General features: G+C 35.7%; 2 protein-coding genes across 2 annotated transcripts; one reads left to right on the top strand and one right to left on the bottom strand.

The window, feature by feature from the left end:
• Positions 1–1,792: 1,792 nt before the first annotated feature.
• On the bottom strand, positions 1,793–16,309 carry LOC140892892 (DNA repair protein RAD16). Its single transcript, XM_073301927.1, has 16 exons — positions 16,078–16,309; positions 15,747–15,839; positions 13,661–14,820; positions 13,298–13,420; positions 13,145–13,218; positions 12,561–12,624; positions 12,321–12,467; positions 12,160–12,245; positions 11,375–11,444; positions 5,310–5,432; positions 4,371–4,598; positions 3,449–3,553; positions 3,211–3,363; positions 2,705–2,793; positions 2,510–2,590; positions 1,793–2,064 (listed from the first exon to the last, which is right to left on the bottom strand). Exons 1-16 carry the CDS (start codon positions 16,118–16,120, stop codon positions 1,992–1,994), a joined length of 2,712 nt encoding a protein of 903 aa, XP_073158028.1. The 5' UTR covers positions 16,121–16,309; the 3' UTR covers positions 1,793–1,991.
• A 1,108-nt stretch (positions 16,310–17,417) lies between these two features.
• Positions 17,418–19,967, top strand: LOC140890051 (uncharacterized). Its single transcript, XM_073297800.1, has 3 exons — positions 17,418–17,731; positions 18,068–18,929; positions 19,140–19,967. The coding sequence occupies exons 1-3, from the start codon at positions 17,418–17,420 to the stop codon at positions 19,965–19,967; spliced, it is 2,004 nt and encodes a 667-aa protein (XP_073153901.1).
• The last annotated feature ends 1,071 nt before the right edge of the window (positions 19,968–21,038 follow it).

Consider the following 21,038-nt stretch of genomic DNA (forward strand, 5'->3'; position numbering starts at 1 on the left):
ACAACATAAAACACGTAATAAAGACAATCATCATATGACGATCATCATCACAAGGGGGAGTGTTGAAAATATATTATATTATATTAGAATTGTTGAAAATTGAGTTGTATTATTTTGAAAATTAGTGTGTGATGATGTAGATGATGATGATTTAATTTTTGGACTAATCTCCCATTGAGATCTATAAATAGGTCTCTCCATTTGTGTAGAAAAACACAATTTGAGAGAATAAATTTAAAGTGTGGAGTTTGAGAATATTTTGAGTTTTTGAGTTTTATAAATTTTACTTTTCACAACAATAAAATCCATAATTCATCAATATATATCAATATATGTGACTGCGTGTGCATATGTATGTATCGTATACATATACTATATCCAAGAGATCATATCCTTCTCAAGTTATATGAAGAAAGCTAACTCATATATTAAAATGAATTAAAGTGAGATCCATATATTTTTATGTGAAGTCTTTGATCCAAAGGTCGTCGTCCATCGAATGTGTTAGTCGATGAAGTGTAGTATGATAGTATCTCCCTTGGAATGTGGGCATGGTGTAAAGATTAATTTTCCTTATTTTTAGGTCTTCGAGGGATCACGTACGTAGCCCATCATTTTGGCAAGCTTCACAAGCAAACTTTTTATCTATCCATTTGTATTATATAATAAATAGAAACTATGTTGCTTATCATAGAAAAGTAATAAAAAGTTGAAGGTATGAAATGGGTGAGCGAAGCAGATTTCACGTTCTATACGATGTATTTTAGTATGTCATGCGGCCACAAAAGCCTAAAAATCGGCTCCAATATCGCCCATCATGCAAATTCAATGGGAATCATTAAATGTGTTGAGGAAAAATGGAAATAAAGATTTATAGTACGAGAAAATAGAAAAAGACATAGCCAAACATGATTTTGCACAAGTTGCCACTTGATTATAAAAAGTTTCGTTTGGAACAGATATGATATTTAGTTTTTTTATTGCAAAATATATCATTCAAGAAACTTTGTTTAAATAATTTCAATTGCTGTTTATAGGTGGCCATTCCATTCCTGTCTCCTGATCTCCGCTTCATGAGCATAAAGGGTTTTCGACTCCTTGCCATAATATTTTCTTCAAAAAAAAGATTATTAGTTTTTTTTTAAAAAAAACAATAATCTTTTTTTGACACTCCAAGATATATTACCAGATGACACCATAATTTAAGCCCGTTATCCAGTCCTCACTAAGTTTGCATGAAGAGAGAAAACATGGAGATTTATGTTTTGAGGTAATAGTGTGCTTCACATTGGACTATCCCACACTCCAGGCATGTGTACTTAATTTACGAGGTTTTGTTCCCTCACCAAGCTTCCCGCTAACATTAAAACATCATCATTCGTTCTTAAAATGTCCCAACTTGTGTTTCTACGCCCTTTCATCAAAAGGTAGCTCCTACGACTCTTACAACTAACTCGAGGGGCAGTCGAGCTGGATCGAATTTAAAAAAATAATATACTTCTGAATTCTACCCGAACTCGACTAGAGTTGGAACATGGAACGAGTGGTCAGGTCAATCGCTTTAATCAAAAGTGATCAAACTCAAAAGATCAGAATTTTTCCAATCCTAAACCTATGAATGACCAAGTCGACACAAAAGCAATTGTCGGGATAGTGAATTAAGAAATGGTCCAGAGTATAATTTTAATATAATGAACGAAAAATAAAGCCAAAGGAAATACAATTCTATCTAGACTCAACACAGACTCGCCTGCGATTTGCGAAGCTTGACTGTCAATGAGGACCATGCCCGAATAATAACACCACCCCTTAGCATAAGAATATCGGTTTCAGGTTATTACATTACATCTCTTACAAATATTTTACCCTTTACACCGCATGGTGTGAGATACAAAATACATGGTACAGTCATTAGCACACACATCATAGTGTGACATGCATGATACAAATCCAAAAAAATGGCATACTTTCAAAGATCGGTCCATACAGTCTCAAGTCACAAATAAGAATTTCAGATCAGCTTCTGTTAGTTTGGCCAGCGCCTCCGAAGATCCACCCACGGTCCTGCAGAAAATAGCCAGGTCACCACACCATAGCCAGAACAAATACAAACTCAGATATATTGAAGATCACTGGTGTCCGGTAGAGTTTGTAGGCTATAATTAAAAAAAAAAAGGTAATACAATAGAATTTTCCAGGAAAGTTGTCGGTAGTTTCAAAAAAATTAATGTAGCTGGAATAAAGTTTACACATAAACCTTTATCGTACCAGTACATTAAGTTCATAGCGAGGATAAAAAGTTTCATAGTGCGTCATATTTTCTCTTTCAAAATCTAGGAAGAGCTCTTGTATAAATTATGTGACTTGTGTGCTCTTGTTTACTGTTCTATTTTCATTTGATGTCCCCACATCGACAATGTCATGGTTTCATTATTCCACTTTACAAATTCATAGTTCACACAAATCGACACAATGCAGAATTCAGAATTTGAAATATGATAAACCTTACCCTTCAAAAACTAATTCCTTTTTCTCCTGCAGCTTCAATATCCTCTCCTCGATAGTGTTTTCAATGACAAACCTCACAATTCTGAAAATAGACAAATAAATAAACATAATCGGAAAATATATATTACTGAGAAAACAGATATTGGGTCCAATGAATTACGGAAGTAGCTAGAGAATGCATGAACGATAGTCTCACCTGATTGGTTTATATTGTCCTATCCGATGTATTCGGTCCTGAGCCTGCCGCTCCACAGCAGGATTCCACCAAGGGTCCATCAAGAAAACCTGGCGAAACTCACCAACAAAGCCATTAATCGATAATCAACTCTATACAAATTAGTCATTAGAAAAGCGAAACGAAGCAGATCTCATCAAAATGTATGAGAATCGGAGATCCAATTAATGCAGGCATGTTAAAGGAGAAAATGATTATCGGTTATCACAATAATCAAAACCCCGATAATTATAAGAGAGAATGAGGATGGATGTATGACTCTATATGCATGTTTGCTTTCTCACAGCCTTGCACAGGAGGGAGAATGAAAAAATATAGGTCACAAATAGGGGCAAACTTTTCAAATCATCATCATGTAGACAGTTTTTTCCACATGAACCAAGGCAATTTAACAATCGACAAAAAAGGTAAGGTATTCAATAACCAGATACATTGGAGATGATGTGAACCAGTTAAACGAGTCTTACATGTGATGCCACGGTAAGATTGAGGGCAACACCCCCTGCTTTCAAGCTCATAAGAAAAATTCGGCAACCAGGGTCCTCGGTAAATTTTGTGATAGCAGCGTCTCTCGCTCCCATTGACATCGACCCATCTAACTTAACACAGTTAACTCCAGACTGAAAAGAAACACAAACCATTTTATATAGTTTCTTCTTCAAGACATCTGATATGAAAAGATCCGGGTCTTCACTTATATAGTACCTTGACAAGGGCATAATGAATGAGATCCAAAAAAGAAGTGAACTGGCTGAAGACAATTCCCTTTGCAGAACCATCTCTTTCAACCATAAATCTAATTTCTTCCCTCTATTATTGAGTAAATTTGAAAATGAGCAAAATCAATAGAAAACTGCAAAGCAACATAATCCTGAAGTCCTTAACAAAAAGTATCAATAAAGAAAGTAAAAAAAACCAATAAAAATCGAAAAACATACACTTCACAACAGGTTTTGGCATGCCATTAAACCGAATTGTAACATTTATGGTATAGTAGAAAAGCTAGAGCCACAAATAAGAGAATTTCTGAATCCAACATGTGGTAGTGACTTTATCCTTGTTTGATTTCGCCATGAAAATTGGGTTGACAAAAACTACCACATCCTCATAAAAAAGTTGGATCATGTACAAAGGTTGTATCCATCAATTAATTTTACGAAAAACAGGTCATATCTATCAAGAAATTCTAAAAGACAGGAAACAAGTGAGAAGGACATCATGCTTAATTGTATCACAAGAGCAGCGATGTTCCCAAGGACAAGTTTAATCAAACTTCAGCAGCGAACTCAAGTAAATGAATGGCAAACGAAACATCTGCAGTCCAATTCAAATGCTTAGAACCACAAATAAGAGAATTTCTAAATCGAATTTGGTAGTGAATTTAACCTAATTTGATTTGACCCAGAAGATCGCTTGACGAAAACTACCATATCCTCCCAAAAAAGTTGGCATATTTAGGAAGACAGGTAATGTCTATCAAGTAATACTATGAAGATAGGACCATTCAAAAAAAATACTATGAAGATAGGGTATAAGTGTGAAGGATGTAATGCTTAATCATTGCTCTTCCTCTCTATATTCTATGAATTTTCCTCGGGAAGCATGGGGTTTTTCTGATGATACATACCAAGGCATCTATTTTGGTACTTGTCTGAAAGTCATCGAGCTTAATTCTATTCAAAATACTCGACCGCCTGAATCCTTCAATAGTTGTTCTATTCTGCTCCCTGGCATCCTTTTTGATGGTGAAGTCAACAGTAAGAGGCTTCGAACATGAAGGGCAGGAGTTATGTTCCATGCTAGCAGCAAAATCAATCAAACAAGACTTGCAGAAGACGTGTGCACAGGATGTAACCTAAATCAAAATAACCAAGAGAGGTTATTACAACAAGACAGAGATCTTATGGTGTTATGGTCAAAGAGAGAATTTGACACACCTTAAGAGTTAAAACACATTGGCATATAAACTATGATGCAAGGATGACAAAATAAAGAAATGCAAATGATTTCCTTTTTCTTTTTCTTTTTCTTTTTTTTTTGTTTTTTCCATAAAGCACGCTGAGCACATTCCTTACTAGCCAGTAGGTGAAATGTAGAATGAGAAATGAACCGTCATACATGTAATCTATCCATCAATCATCCGGGATCAATCTCACCAACCATCAATAGAAACATTAGTCATGTTTGATAAACTGTAACTCGAGCACAAGCATTCATCCAATTACCAGAGACTTGATATCAATCTAAGTTATGTTCAACAACCATATGTAGTGACCAACTACCATGTGAAACCTCGAAAAATCATATCCCCGAGCTGCTTAACAGGAAACAATGAATGATATCATTTATCAACCTACAACTTAACTTTCGTCAACATTTCAGAAATGCAGACAAATGACTTTACAAATCTAAAGCAAAACTTTCTGAAATAGGCTTCTTATGAAACTTGGAACATTCAGAAATGAGGCCATAGAATTGGTAGATGCTCCCATCGAAATATAGTTAGGTTTTCTAATGGTCTGGGGCGTAAAACATTAATACCAATAGCAAGAAATTAACAACTCACTATAGGATCTTCTGCGGAGTCCTGACACAAATTACATTGTTCAGCATTGCAAGTATCAACTGGTTTACCCTTTTTCTCCATTGAACTCATAGAATATTCCACAAGATAAGGATGATTAACAGCCTGCAATGTGGTAAGAAGATGAAAAAATATCCAACGTTATGTACGATCAATTTGGTTGTCTCTTGAACGAGACATTTTGTGCAATAGATTTCATGTCATGTAAGAATGACGAAGACTGAAGAGTTGATCATATCATATTTAGTTTTTCTAATGTTATGTGAAGTGTTTTAAAATTCTAACATAATTTATTGGACTGCAATTACACATCACTTTTAGAAAGTATTGAAAAGTCAAGTTTGGTCCGTTTGGAGCAGAAAGTTGGGCTATGAATCGCGTGCACGAGTAGGACACGAGAGTCACGGAGATGAGAATGTTAAGGTGGATGCGCAGATATGCTGGAATTGATAAGATTAGAAATGGGAACAATAGAGAGAAGTTTGAGTTGCACCTATTGAAGAAAATTTTTGAGAGACACGTTTCAAATGGTACGGGCATGTACTTAGGAGACCAATAAATGTCTTAAGTAATGTGACACCATGACAAACACGTACATTAGCCAAGGAAGAAAACCAAAGAATACTTGATTAGAAGTGATAAAACATGAAAACATTCATTTACATAAAAATGAGGATATATACGAGATAGAGCACAATGATGTAGGAGGATCCATAAAGCCAACCCCACTTGGTGGAAAAAGCTTGTTGTTGTTGACAAGCCACGTACAAAGTAATGCTCATGTTAGGAAATGTGAAAACTGATTAAACAAACTGTGGAGCAAAATAAAACCGAATTAATGGTTGGTTTTACTATCAAGAATCGAAAAAAGTGCTTGGAATATATTCAATATACCCTTAGTGTTGAGATATATAGCTAGAATAGAATAAATCAAATCTTATTCAGATATGGTTGATAAGATATCTTATTGGTAGGCTTGTAAATTGTTTATATTGACTCATTTACCCACAGTCTTGGGATTACACCATTTAAAGGGGAATACCCGAGGAATGAAATATACGAGAAAATAAAATTCTTCTCTATTTACATGGTATCGCAAGCCGAAGTTTTTCTTCGACAAAAATGGCTTAACAAACTCTGGTTCTACCTCCGACAGCACCGTTTCCTATGGTCAATCCAAAGGCCCCACAGGACTCACATCCGCTCGCAACTCCGATTGCGTTCGTCGTTGATCACAAGCCATAAATTAATGACAAGAATTTTCTCCAAGGGGCACAATCTGTCAAAATTGTGATTTGTGCCCGAGGAAAGCTTATCTCGCTGGCGAATTGTCCACTCCAGCATCCACAGACCCTACATATCAGAGAAGGGTAGTGTAAAATTCATTGATTCTCGCATGACTTATCACCTCAATGAAGCCTTAAGAGTTGAGATAAGTCGACATTATCTCTGATTTAAGAGGGCAAAAGATGTGTGGGATGCTGCGCGTTGTATGTATTTAGACCTTGGCAACGCTTCCTAGATTTTCGAGATTTGATCCAAGGTCAAAGAAATGACGAAGGGATGGCAAACTGTGATCTAGTATTTTTCGGACCTCCAAGAGTTGTGGCAAGAACTCGATATATTCTCCGGTGAAGAAGTAACCTCTGCAAATTGCAATGTCAAACAACGAAAAAATCTCGAGAAAAAGAGTCTTTGATTTTTTTAGAGGTCCTCCTCAATCGCAATATGGATGATGTCCAAGGACAAATTCTGGCCCGCGAGCCCTTCCCTTCAATGGAGGATGCTTTTGCAGAGATTCGATGAGAGAAGTTCACCGGATAGTGATGCTGATTGATGATCCTCCGGCTGCTACAACTGCCCCTGAAGGTTCTGCTCTAATCTCCCATAAATGATAAATCCATGCCTTTTTGGAAGTACAATTCTGATAAAAAATTGTCCACACAGCCTATACGCGAACATTGCCATTATCCTGGTCATACAAAGGAGAAATGTTGGGAACTCCATGGCAAACCTCCCAACTGGCAGCCAAAGAAGAAGAAGGATGGCAAGGCTTATCATACCCAACCTGCAGCTGACAATTTTGGGCCGGCTTCTACGCCCTTGACCAACGAGCAGCTCGAACAAATCTGCAAATTTATGAGTCAATCCTCTGTTAATTCCCAACAGCAGTCCAGCACCCCTGTCGGATCATGTTATTAGTACAATCTGGTAAAAAAATTTCAGCTCATCACTCTTCCCATTTGAACCATAGAATCATTGATTCAGGGGCATCTGACCATATGACTGGCTGTTTGGGTGTTTTATGTACCTATGTTCGCAGTGCTATTCTTACCACTGTTGTCCTTGTTGATGGTTCCTTGACACAGGCCGCGAGCATTGACAACAAAGATTATCCCCATCTCTTATCCTAATCGCCGCATTTCATGTTCTTGTCTTGAAAGGCAATTTGATATCTGTTACTCAATTAACTCAGGCTAAATTCATGTCAATTTCAGGATCTACTATCGAGGAGGATGGCAATGCTAAGGTTCATGATAGACTCTACTAATTCAAGGCTGATCTAGGAGAGTGGACTTCAATCTAGGTCTAGTAGTGTGTCTTTGTTGGTCTCTAGTGGTCAAGAAATAATGTTATCGCACCGGAGGGTTGGCCATCCCAGTTTTACTTATTTGCAAAAAGTGTCCTCTTCGTTATTTGGCAATAAAGAGTCTACTTCTCTTGTCAAATGTGTCAATTCGCAAAACATACTCGCACATCATTTCACCATCCGCATGTTTTTCTTTCCACAGTGACATATGGGGCATCTCGACAATTCCCACCTCCAATGGTAAACTATGGTTTATCACGTTTATCGATGATCACACACAAGTCACTTGGGTTGTATCTACTCCATGATAAATCCAAAGCTAGCATCACGTTTAAAACCTTTCATAAAATGGTCCAAACCCAATTCCAGACCCAAATTTGGATGTTGCAAACGGACAATGAGAAAGAGTATTTCAATTCAATTCTTGGGGAATACTTCCGAGCAGTTATTCGCCAAAGCTCTTGTACAGAAAATCCGCAACAAAATGAGGTGCTGGAACGCAAAAATAGACACTTGTTAAAAGTTTACCAGGCTCTTATTTACACTATGCGCGTTCCAAAATGCTCAAGGGGGTATGCACTTTTAACCCCTAATCAATCGCCTACACAGTCACCCACTCAACTTCAAGACTCTTTTGCCTACCCGTACTACGCACTAACCTAAACATATACCCCATGAAACTCCCTAGAATCTCTTTGGTTGTACAGCTTTAGTCCACCTTCATCGCCGAAGTAAATTGGATCCAAGGGCCATCAAAACAGTTTTTGTGGGTTAACCCAAAAGAGTTATAAATGTTATTGCCCTCAAATCAGAAAGCTCTATGGTATAAGATTTTTCGAGGAAACACCCTACTTCCCATCTGCCTCGATTCATAGAAGAAACTGGATGAATATTGCTTCCAGGACAGCTTGAATCTACCCCAACCCAGTGTTATAAAAATTATAAAAAAGCATGGATTAAGCGCAATTAAGCGTGAAGAAAAAGTTTTGGTTCAGGCAAAAGAATGGAAAAAACAGTCAACCTAAGTTTGACCACATTAAGTGCCGACAAAAACATGATTAAGCGGGATTAAGCTTGAGTTTTCAAATAAAATTTTAAGTTAAATAATATTTTTGAGTTAACTTCAATTTATTTTTAATAAAAATTAACTTTTAAATTTTAAATATTAATTGTTTAATATTTATTTAACAATATAAATATCTTTTTTTTAAAAACTTGAAAGCACCTAATGTTTTTTAATGGCTACTTTTGAATATAAAATTCCTAAAATTTATATATTTATTCTTAAATTTTCTATGTTTATATGCTATTTAATATATTGATTGACTTGATAAATTAAAATTACTATAGTATAAACTAAAAACACTTTTTTACGCTTAATCTCGTACTAAACATATTTAATCTCGTAAAGTTTTAAGCCTGACATTAACGCTGCGTCAAGCTTCACGCTTTATAGAATCTTGCCCCTACATATTGATCCACTGCACAATACCTTTAACACCCTATCCCACTTCGACCAGCAGCTTTTCCAGCCCCAACTCCAGCCTCTCGAGTCGTCCTGTTACCATAAAAATGAACATTCCAGCCTCGACAATGAGAAAGAGCACACTCGTAGACAACAAGTCTACACTCGAACGAAAAGGCCTCAAACTGAGAAAGAAGTCGTGAACCCCACTCATTGTCAAACGAATGAACCGATAGTGGAGCCATCTTGTCCTATTATTGGTTTTGACATGCCAGTAGCTTTCATAAAAGGGGTTAGAATCTTAGATCTTGCACCAACACCATTATCTCAGTTTTTTTCCTACCACAAAATTGTCACCATCATTTCGAACTTTTAACTCAAATCTGTATAACGTTTTTGCTTATTCCCAAAAATGTGGAGAAGCATTAACAATCCCATAATGGAAAGCTGCTGCCTAAAAGAAATGAATGCCCACAAAACAAAACGTGGGACTTGGAGAAACTTCCACAAGAAAAGAGAACCGTGGGGTCAAGGGGTATAAATGGATTTTTACGGTTAAATACAGGGCGAATGGATCAATGGAGAGGTGCAAATCTCACTTCGTTTCACGCAAACTTTTGGAATTGCCTATAACGAGACATTTGCCCTCGTTGCCAAACTAATCACCGTTCAAATTCTCATCTCATTACCCGTCAATCTTGATTGGCCTCTACATCAATTTGATATAAAAAAATGACTTTAAACAAGGAGTAGGAAGAGGAGGTCTACATGTGCCAACCTGCTGGATTTAAATTAGGAGGTGAACTTGTTTGCAAACTCAATAAATCTCTTTATGGCCTAAAACCATCTCCATGAAATTGGTTTAACAGGTTTTTAAAGGTTATCAAGCGATTGGCCACAAATGGGGACAGACAGATTGCACGATGTTTGTCAGACACTCTAAAAGGGAGGCAAGACCACCATTATCATAATCTATGTTGATGACATCAACATCACCGGTGATGATATGGAAGAAATGGAGAGGATTAAGATGATGACTTAAGAATTTGAAGTCAAAAACCTTGGAGCATTAAAATATTGATAGCAAGAAGCAAAAAAATTGTTTCAATCTCTCAGAGGAAATAAACCTTGGATATCTTGGAGAAACAGGGATGCTTCGGTGCAAACCGAGCTAGACTCTGATAGTGCTTGGTAACAAAGAGAAGATGTTGGAATGAGAGCCTGTTGATGAGGAAAATATCAACGCCTTGTTGAAAAGTTTTTTTTTTGGATCGAAAACCGAATGTTTTTAACAAGAAATAAGATAATTACATAGAGAATGTGGACCAGTGGTCAACTCGACAAAGAACTACAAAAAATTTAGAAAATCGTGCCACTGACAAATAACGCCTTGTTGGAAAGCCTAAAAAATTCTTTTGTGATAACAAGCCTACCGCCAGCATTGCTCGCAATCTAGTTCGTCATGACATATTGAAGTAGTTTGACATTTTATTAAAGAAAAATTGGAGGAAAGCATAATTGACATCGAATATGCTCATCCTCCCCAACAATTGGCTGATCTACTCACTAAGAGGTTAACAGAAAATGCATTTGAGTTTCTTGTCCACAAGCTTGGAATCATCAACATCTACACCAAGCTTGAGGGGGAGTGTTGAGATATGTAGCTATAATAGATTAAATCAAATCTTGTTTAAATATGATTGATTAGATATCTTATCTTTCGTAGGATTATAAATTGTTTAGATTGATTCATTTACCCAAGATCTTAGGATTATTATTCTTAATGTGCACATTATTTAAAGTGGAATCCCCACTGAAATAAATTACGAGAAAATAAAATTCTTCTTTCAATTTTTACTTTTTGCAATCCCAATTTGGGATATGCATATCTCTTACAAGCGATGAGGGCACTACGTACCTGAACATTTGTTTGATCATTCTCAAAGTAAAAATAGATCCTCCATTGGATTAATTTTTTAAATTAATACAAACCTGCCGTAGGCGTGTCAGAAGATCAAATATGTGGGCATAGTTATTCAATACAGTGCCAGCTTCCATATATCTGTAGATAAAAAGGTTTAAATATAATAATCGGATAGAGTACCCTAAGTAACATTGTTTAACTACAAAGGAGAAGTTAAACCCATTTCGCATTAAATAAATATATCCAAGAATAAAAAAAGAAATGAAAGACAAGAAAACATTGTTTCAAAGTATACTTCAAGACCACAAGCACGTACCTAAATCAATAATATTAAATATTCACGAGGAAAACAGATAAAACTTGCATTCAAGAACAATTATGGAATGCATGCAAACCTCAATTTCTTTTTTTAGATTACAAGAGAACATAATCAAATGAATCAAGAACCCAAGACAGATAAATACATAATGAAGAGATTTTGGTGTCTCGCTTACTGCCCATAGAAAAGATTAAAAGCTATAAAATAAATCACATCAGTTTATGCATCTATAAAGCCTACCAAAACTTTCCATCCATACACTCCAATCCCTAGCTAAATTTGAGAGTGAGAATGTAATAAAAAAAAGACTCCTCATGCTTCCTTATCCTCTATTTCTCTCTTTTTTCATTCTGTTGGTTCTTTCTTGAGTTCAATCTCAGTATACAAGTGAACTGACATAAAACATATAAATATGTTGTCATCTAATCTAACAAGAGAAAAAGGCAACTGGAAGAAAAGATGGCATACATATCCAATTGTGCTATGCTTTCATCTAAAAAGTTAAAAAGCCAGCTGACAGAAAAGATGTCGTACATATTAAATTGTGCCTGACTCTCACTGTACAACGCATTGTAATAATCTTCTTCTACAACATCCAGAGAATCGCGTCTCAAGGTAACCTGAACAACATGGATAAATTAAATATTATAACAAAACAAAATTATCTAAACATTTAGCTTAAGCGACAAACATACTATTCGAGGAGGAAGTGCCAGATCAGCTGCCCTGCCCTTTTTAGTACGTCTTAACACTATGCTTTTCAAAATTTTGTGCTTTAACAAAAGCATAGCATCTCTACCACGCCCCATATTTCCAGAATCTTGTATCGGTGAGGAAATATACTGAAAAGTAAGAAGTGTTATCACCCGGTATTGCAACATAATTGTAATACAAAAATGTCGGTATAAGAAAAAAGGTTATTGAAGTATACTTACTTTATTCCACCAGCAAAAATGTCGAACATTTCTATGAGCACAACCTGGACAATCTGCTGAGGTACTGTGAAGTACACGAGGTTACCATAATGATATTGCAGTTAAATTAGAAATATGACATATCAAGGACCGGAAGGAGCTAAAAAGAAAGGAAACACTTTAAATTCAGATGTCTCATCCATGGCAGCTTCTGTAAAACATGGATAAAGTGGTAACACGGCTTGATAGATACTAGTAATAAAATAGTACAAGTAAAGTAAAGGGGAAGGATCACAAACTAAATTAAAGGATCTGCTAGGCATCACAAGGGAGAGGGGAGAGGGGAGAGGGGAGAGGGGAGAGTGGGAGAGGTGGAGGATGGGGAAGGGTAGTGGGTGAAAATTGAAATCATCCTGTGAGCAAAGGAGTACAAATAACTCTATATTTGTTTGATATCACAGAAGTAAACATACATCAATGCATGCTAGATTGTGCATACAGATAAATTTATGATAGATTCTGTTTGAAAGGATTTTCAATTTGATTCACAACAAAACAAGAAACTGACTTATTCGTATTTAAATTCAGTTTCTCAAACTCTTTACCTATAGTCTAGGCAACGGCAATCACAGTCCTTGCAGAAATAATAGGAGTAAGGAACTATCTGCAAAAAGCGAACCTGCAAGAGGAATAAGTTCTTTATTTCACGCTATAAACAGAAATCTGTGAGCATATATACTTCTTCCGCTGAAACTTACAAGTGAGTATAACTCTCCCACACGATTCTGAAGTGGAGTGCCACTTAACGCCCATTTATATGAAGATTGCAAAGCAAGAACTGCTCTGGTTGTGTTGCTCCGTCTGTCTTTTATATAATGAGCCTGAATTGCAAAAAAAAAACAAATTTAGTCAAGCGACAGGCATCAAGGAATAGTAGCATGAGTACCAACGCACACTTAACAGGATGCAAACACAACTCTTTAAGCCATAAATTCCTAACCATGGGTTGACAGGACTGTTGAAAATCACTGAAGAAATAAATACCCAAACAATTGGAAGAACTTAAAGGCTCCACATTAATTGCAAAAAAGAAAACAAAAATTCACTGTTAACGAGCTCACCTCATCCAATACGATACGATCCCACTGGAAATTGTGCAAAATAGATTTTCCAGGAGATGGATGTTGTTGTCCAATGTCAGCAGGATTCTCAAAGAGACCAACACCCTTTATTTCCCCATCACTACTACTGTTAAGCAGCTTTCCTTTTTCATACCTTCTCGATATCTTCGGGGATTTTCTCTGCTGCTTTAACTGCTTAGCAGTCCTAGAAGCATGAGGTCCACAAATATATTTCAGGTGAACTTTCAACTTATTGTTGTAGAATAATTTTCCACAGTACTGGCATTTCTCTCTAGGGGGCATGACATATTTCCTGTATTCAGCCTCGACAATTGAATATGTAGTTATAACAAAATCATACTCAGAGAATTGATAAAGTGTTTTTGCTCTTTTAGCACCGTGATAGACAAGAACCTTGGTGCTTCCTTCGGCAGTGAACCGATCAATCTCACTAACCCATTGCATCACTGCAACAAGGGGGCAAATAACCAAAGTGCCTTTTATTCCTGGTAACTTTTTTGAGAAGCAATCTGAAGATGAGGATAATTCATCCCCATGAATTTCCCTAAGGATCTTCCTTTTGGCAAGAACAAGAGCAATTGCCTGAACAGTCTTGCCCATCCCCATCTCATCTGCAAGGATGCCTCCCCTGACAGCTGACTCTTCTTGCTTCAAGGCCCAGGCTAACCACTCTTTCTGATACCTCAGCAACGGTATTATCAAATCATCTGGAGGCTCAACAATCTCTGTTGCCATCTCATTCTGATTGATCAAGTCCATATCTTTGGCCAAATTTTCATGAGTCCAAAGATCGTTCTCTTGCTCCAATACTTCCCACATCAATACAGGTCTATCCTTCTTCTTCTTACTCTTCTTCTTTCTCCCATTTTTGTTTTCTAATGCACAGGTAACACCATATTCCACAGCGCTGTTGCCTGCTTCTGTCTCCATATTTCCACTCGGCTCCATCTCCACGTCCACAATCTTCGGTTTCTTGCGACTACGTTCCTTTTTGTTCTGCCAGGAATCCCTCTTTCTGATTTTATTTACTTCATGCAGAAGTTCATCATCGCTAATTTCAGTTGAAAGTTCTAAAGAATGATTCAGGTCAAAAATATCTCCCGCTCTAATCTCTTCGGGCATATTCAACAAATATGCACCTAAAATTATCACAAGAAAGATAATAATAAACATCATCTGAAATGAAATAAAATTTGAACAAAATGAGGGAGGGGAGAGATTATCGAGTATAAATAAAGCCTCTTCTATACACTGACAATTAGCAATAGAAAGAACACCTACAACCATTGAAAAAATCAATGTATAGGGAATGCAGCAACAAGATGGTAGTCAACTCCAAAACAAGCTTTAAAACAACAGATAAGAGGTTCTTGATGTTGGATAAAAAACAAGTGTCAAATTAAGTATGCAGCCTATTCCTATCTAAGCAAACATCAATAATCAATAACAAAGAAGTGCATAGAAACATGATTTCATGTTAATATTTTGTTGCTGAAAATGCTGCCCCCATACAGAAATATCACTCATTCAAGTGCATCTTTTTTAAAACATACCCTTTTGCCCAGTGACATATTAAACAACGAGGCAATAAAGTTTAGCAAGATCCCCTTAGGGAATACTGAATTTTCGTAACAATGCAGAGTCTTGAATGATTTTTCTAAAACTACGACTTCAATTTTCAAATGACGGAAAGTTCACAAATAAAACAAGCTCCAATCCTGGAGAAAAGTAAAATTTCAAAGCTTACAAATGCACATTGTAGACTAACAGTGCAGGAATAACAATTTGGTTCACCCATTTTCTTTCTAAACCAAAAAACAATTTCCATGAGCAGTCTCATAGTAACAATCTAGCTTGGCAAGAACAACAATGAACAATCCAAAATCAAGCACACACATCAAACCCAGACTATATATACACAATATTAGATGAACAAATCACTTAAATAAACAACCATTAAAAAGTAAAAACATTTAAACAAGTTTCCTCTGACGCCCAAATTACACAGGATCCAAAAACCATGGCTAAAACTAAAAATACACACATCCAATCATGAATTATATACCTTCATCACTTGATGCGCTATAATCCGAATCCAACAGAATTGGCCCACCGCTTTCCTCGCCAGAGCTCTCTTGGTACGTAACCTTTGCTTTACCTACTTTCACTAGCACTTGTGATCAACGGTCACACAAATTGCTAAATCACACACTCAAACGTAACTGAATCGACATATCTATGTACGTTATGAAAAATGATATACACAGGTGGCATTTTATTGGCGAAAATTTCAGTAGTTTACGCACAACTTTGAATTTCTCAAAATTAATAGTATATATATATATATATATATATATATATATATATATATATATGAAAACAAGAAAACACCGTACCTTTAGAAGAGGAAGAGCCTCCGTTCTGAGATCGAAGCTTCATTGGTGATATCAAAAAATGAAATCGAGAATTCAGCGGTTAGGGTTCTAACAGTTTATGACAGACGATTCGTTTGTTATATACAACTACCACACGATAGCAGAAAAGAGAAAATTGGAGCATATTAGAACTGGAGGGAGAGGAGGGATGAAATTGTCATTTCGCCGCATGTTTCCTCTGAGGCTTCTCTCGTACTCTTCCTTCACTCCCCTGAAATTCACAATTCTACCTATCAATTAATTTAATAGAAAGTTTATTTTATGGTAGTTTTTTAGGGGAAATAAATCCCCAATCAAAATCAAAACTTTAAAATTAGTCCTCTTGTCATAACTTTTTATTCTGTACTCCCTATTAACCCAAAAAGTTTAATTATACTCCCTGTTTCATGTTTTATCTCATTTTCCCTTTTAATTCTATTTTTTTTAATTTTCTTTTCCCATTTATTATTATTATTATCTCCTACCTTCACTTTAGTTTTTCCCCCAATTTCACGCCTCATGTGAATCCCTAGCCAACCCCACCGATTTCCATCGCCTCTCTTCCCTCCCAATTTCTACGACGTCCAGTGAAGAAAACTAAATCTTGTGCCACCAATTTTCTCATCTTCTAGTCAACATCAAAAATCCACCGGCAGTAGGAACCCACCAATTTGTGACACCTACGGGAAACGATAGAAAGCAGGCGACAAGGGACAACGATTGGAAGCAAAGAAGCGAGGAAAGTGAGTTTCTTGTTATCTACTTGTTCGATTTGTTCCATATCTTATGAGATTTGTGCTTAATTTGTTTAATCAGTGTTTCACTTCAAATCCTCTCATTTTTCTGAATCGTGGTCACCAATTTCGAGCTGATAATTTGGTGATGATTTGTTTCTTTACTTGTTGGGAATCTGTTGGCTTAATAATTTTATCTTATTAGCGACACCCACTATCTTTTGATCAATTAATCGATGATTCTTACTCGTATGTTTTTTTTATTTCCGAGGCATTGTAATGGTTTTTTTTTTGTTTTTGGAGTTTTGTTGACTTCTAGGTTTATTGGTTTGGTGGGTACTTAATTTTCCTTGTTTTTAATTACCAATCAGTAAATTCTATTTGTATTAGTGTTCAAAATAATTATTTGATGCAGCAATTATCTTTCTCATCAGGACTTTGAATTCGTTGAGTTGAAAGAAGATAATTTTATTCTTGTTTACTAAGATTTTGTTTTTTTTATCATGTATATTGAGGTATAGTTATTGATTTTTATTTAATTTTTTAATCGTTCATTTGACTAATATTTCTGCTTAATTTCTTGTAGGAATGGAATCTGCATCTGGATCCTCTAATTTTTCATTTTTGGGTAGTTGCGATTATAAAGATGACCTTTATATGATTTCAATCTATAATGGCTTCAGTCTAATGGAGTTGTTTCTGAATTTTGGAAGAAAATGTAAGGAGATTACTCCACAAACTATGACATTGCAGTATATAGCCCCTCATCAGAAAAAATATGTTACATTGAACGAAGATGATGACGTCCGTATTATGACTCATCTTCACACATCTATGAAACTTACAATAATTAACATGAGGGCTGTGGAAAAAGACGAAATGAGATCTTACAATTCCACGAGGTAAAAACCCCTGCCTTGATTTTTTGTTTTCCATATAAATTTGGTTGATGTTTATAAATATTTATTTAATTTTTTTATTGGTAAGTCATTTGCAGCGTGCAACTACTAATACTATATTGTTTATTGATATCTCATTTTTTGTCATATTATGTTTAGTGCTTTTGCGAATCTAGATCTTATGTAAGAAGTAAGTTATATTTTTCAAATCATTAGAGTTTTGAACTATTAACTAGAATATGAGTATTTTATTCTCCCTTTTTTTATTTGTGTTATGTTAATAATTTACTTCAATTTAAAAAATGGGAGGTTAATAAAAATTTTTATTACTTAAAATAGGTTTGGATCTGAAGATGACACGTTCACTAATAACGATGATCATCTTCAAGTGGGTTTGTTAAGAAATTCTATAGACGTTTGGAGTAATTGCATTCGAGGAGTGGGTCAGATATTCAAGGATGTTGCAGAATTTCGAGTATATGCCAAGAAGTATGCAGTTGCTACGAGACGGTCTTTTTTGTATAAAAAGAATGATAAAGAGAAGGTTATTCTTGAATGTAGCGCAAATGAATGCTCTTGGAGAATTTATGCTTCAAGACACAAAGCTGACAATCTCTTTGGAATTAGAAAATGTAATCTAACACATACATGTGGAGATGACAATCTTCGTAGTAGAGGACATCCTAGAGCTGATGCTGCATGGGTTTCCAATGTTGTGATGGAGAGATTGAGAGGAGAACCGTTTTATCGACCATGTATGATGTTGAAAGATATACAAAGAGATTATGGGGTCGATCTCAATTACCACAAGGTTTGGAGAGGGAAAAAAATGTATTTGCGTGACATTCATGGTGTAGAGGATGAATCTTATGACAAACTAAGATGGTATTGCAATGCTATCAAAGTAACTAATCCGGGAAGTATTGTTGAGTGTGAAATTGACCTTCTTAGTAATAAATTTAAACGGTTATTCATTTGTTTCAATGCATGTGCAACTGGTTTTATCAGTGGATGTAGACCCTTGATTTTCTTGGATGGCACTCACATAAAAAATAAATACAAGGGAAATATTTTGGTTGCCGTTGCAAAGGATGCTAACGATGATCTTTTTACGTTAGCATATGCAGTTGTGGATTTTGAAAATGATGATAATTGGGGATGGTTTTGTTTCCATCTCAAAGGTGTTCTAGTTTACATCACTGTATGGTATTCGATCAGTTTACCTTTTTCTCCGATAGGCATCCCGGGATAATCAAGGCAGTTGAGTTAATATTCCCATGCAGTCATCATGCATATTGTCTGCGGTATTTGGTGGATAATTTCGTGAAACAGGTTTGTATATGTGCACTAGTTTTAGCATTTCAGTATATGTGCACTATTTATATATTTTGTTTTGGTTATTTGAATGTAGGTCATGCGAAGATACCCACTCCACAACAAAAAACACTGGTCATCTATTTTCAAGAAAGCTACGTATGCCCCATCAAAGCAAGAGTTTGAAGAACATATTAACAATATAATAACATCGATGCCACTTGCTAGAGAGTTTATAGTCAATTCATGTCCCGAAAGTTGGGCAAATGCATGGTTTCCAGGAAAGCGTTGGGGTGTGATAAATAATAACATGGCCGAGTGTTGGAATAATTGGGTGAAACCAGCCCGATCTCTCCCTATTGTGGCCATGGTAGACCATATTCGCATTCAAATTATGGAAATGATGCAAGAACGACGTGAAGCGACAATGGTGATGATTAAAAGATTGAGTCCATCAAAGGAGAATTTTCTTGCAAAGACATATGCCCAATCTCGCAGCTTGAAAGTGCGTAAAGCAAGTGGCTTGAGTTTTGAGGTTGTGGACGGGGATAAATCATTTGTTGTTGATTTGTCTGCTATGACTTGTTCGTGCAGAGGTTGGCAGATTAATAGTCTTCCATGCAAGCATGCATGTGCCGCAATAGAATCAAAATCATTGTCTTTATATGATTTTTGCGACAAATACTTTAAGATAGAGTTCTATCGTAAAGCATATAGAGGAATCTTAAATCCTATCCCTACATTTGAGATGCATGAGTCCAATCTTAGTCAATCGTTTGTAATCAATCCTTCCGATGTTCGAAGCCAACCTGGCCGAAGAAGAACTCAAAGAATACCATCGCAAGTCATAGTACGTGTGTCAAATTGTGGTCGATGTCGCAAGAAAGGCCACAACCGCCGCAGCTGCAAAGAACCCATTAACTAGTTTTTGCTTTATGGTTTGTTAACTTAATTGTTAGCTATTTGACTTACCAGTAAAAATCATACAATTATATATTAGTGTCATGCAAGATTATCATTGTTATGAAAAAAATACTAATACATTTTCTAATTTACAGGAAGAGAAGGATGGAAGAACGAAGAATTTGCGACAATATGCTTAAAAGATGTCCATGATCCTGCAAAAGTATTAGTGGTGCATCGTTCCCTTGACATTCTCGTTCTTTTATCATGTTTTGTTCAACTAGAGAGTCATATGTTTTTTTGTGGGATTGACGAATTTAGACTTTATTTTTGCAAAAGAATATTAGATATAATTTCTGTTGATGTATGAATTTTCATGTTTTGGACTTATGGAACTAACTATGTATGGTATGGTATTGCCGAAATTTAAGTGAAAGTGTACCACCATATGTTTACTGTACCACAAATTAGCTTACGTTGTACCGTGTCTTATTTTAAAGTATACCACGTAATATATGATATAGTACCACAAATTCATGTGGAGTTTTTACCACCTTAACTTAAAAGAGTATGACATCCTTGTGTTTATTGTACAACATATCATTCTTTCTTTGTACTGTATGTTATGTTAAAGTGTACCACTTAATGTATGATATAGTACAATAAATTCATATGGAACCGTATCTTATTTTGAGTATATGTAGAATTGTGCAGATTATTGGAACATTGTTAATAGAAATGGTATGGTAGCATATGTTTTGGACTTATAGAACTATGTATGATATGGTATTTCCGAAATTTAAGTGAAAGTGTACCACATCCATATGTTTACTGTACCACAAATTAGCTTACATTGTACCGTATCTTATTTTAAAGTATACCACATAATATATGATATAGTACCACAAATTCATGTGAAGTTTTTACCACCTTACCTTACATGATACCAAGATGCTATCAAATAACAATATAATCAGTACATGTATTAAATAAAAATGTCATGTAATCATATCAAATAAGATAATATAGACTAAGTTGTAGTTTCTCCATTTGTTACAATTTAACAAGTTATCAATGACTATTTTATCACTTA

The sequence above is a fragment of the Henckelia pumila genome, chromosome 3 (assembly GCF_033568475.1).
Source record: "Henckelia pumila isolate YLH828 chromosome 3, ASM3356847v2, whole genome shotgun sequence".
Taxonomy (NCBI): Eukaryota; Viridiplantae; Streptophyta; class Magnoliopsida; order Lamiales; family Gesneriaceae; genus Henckelia; species Henckelia pumila.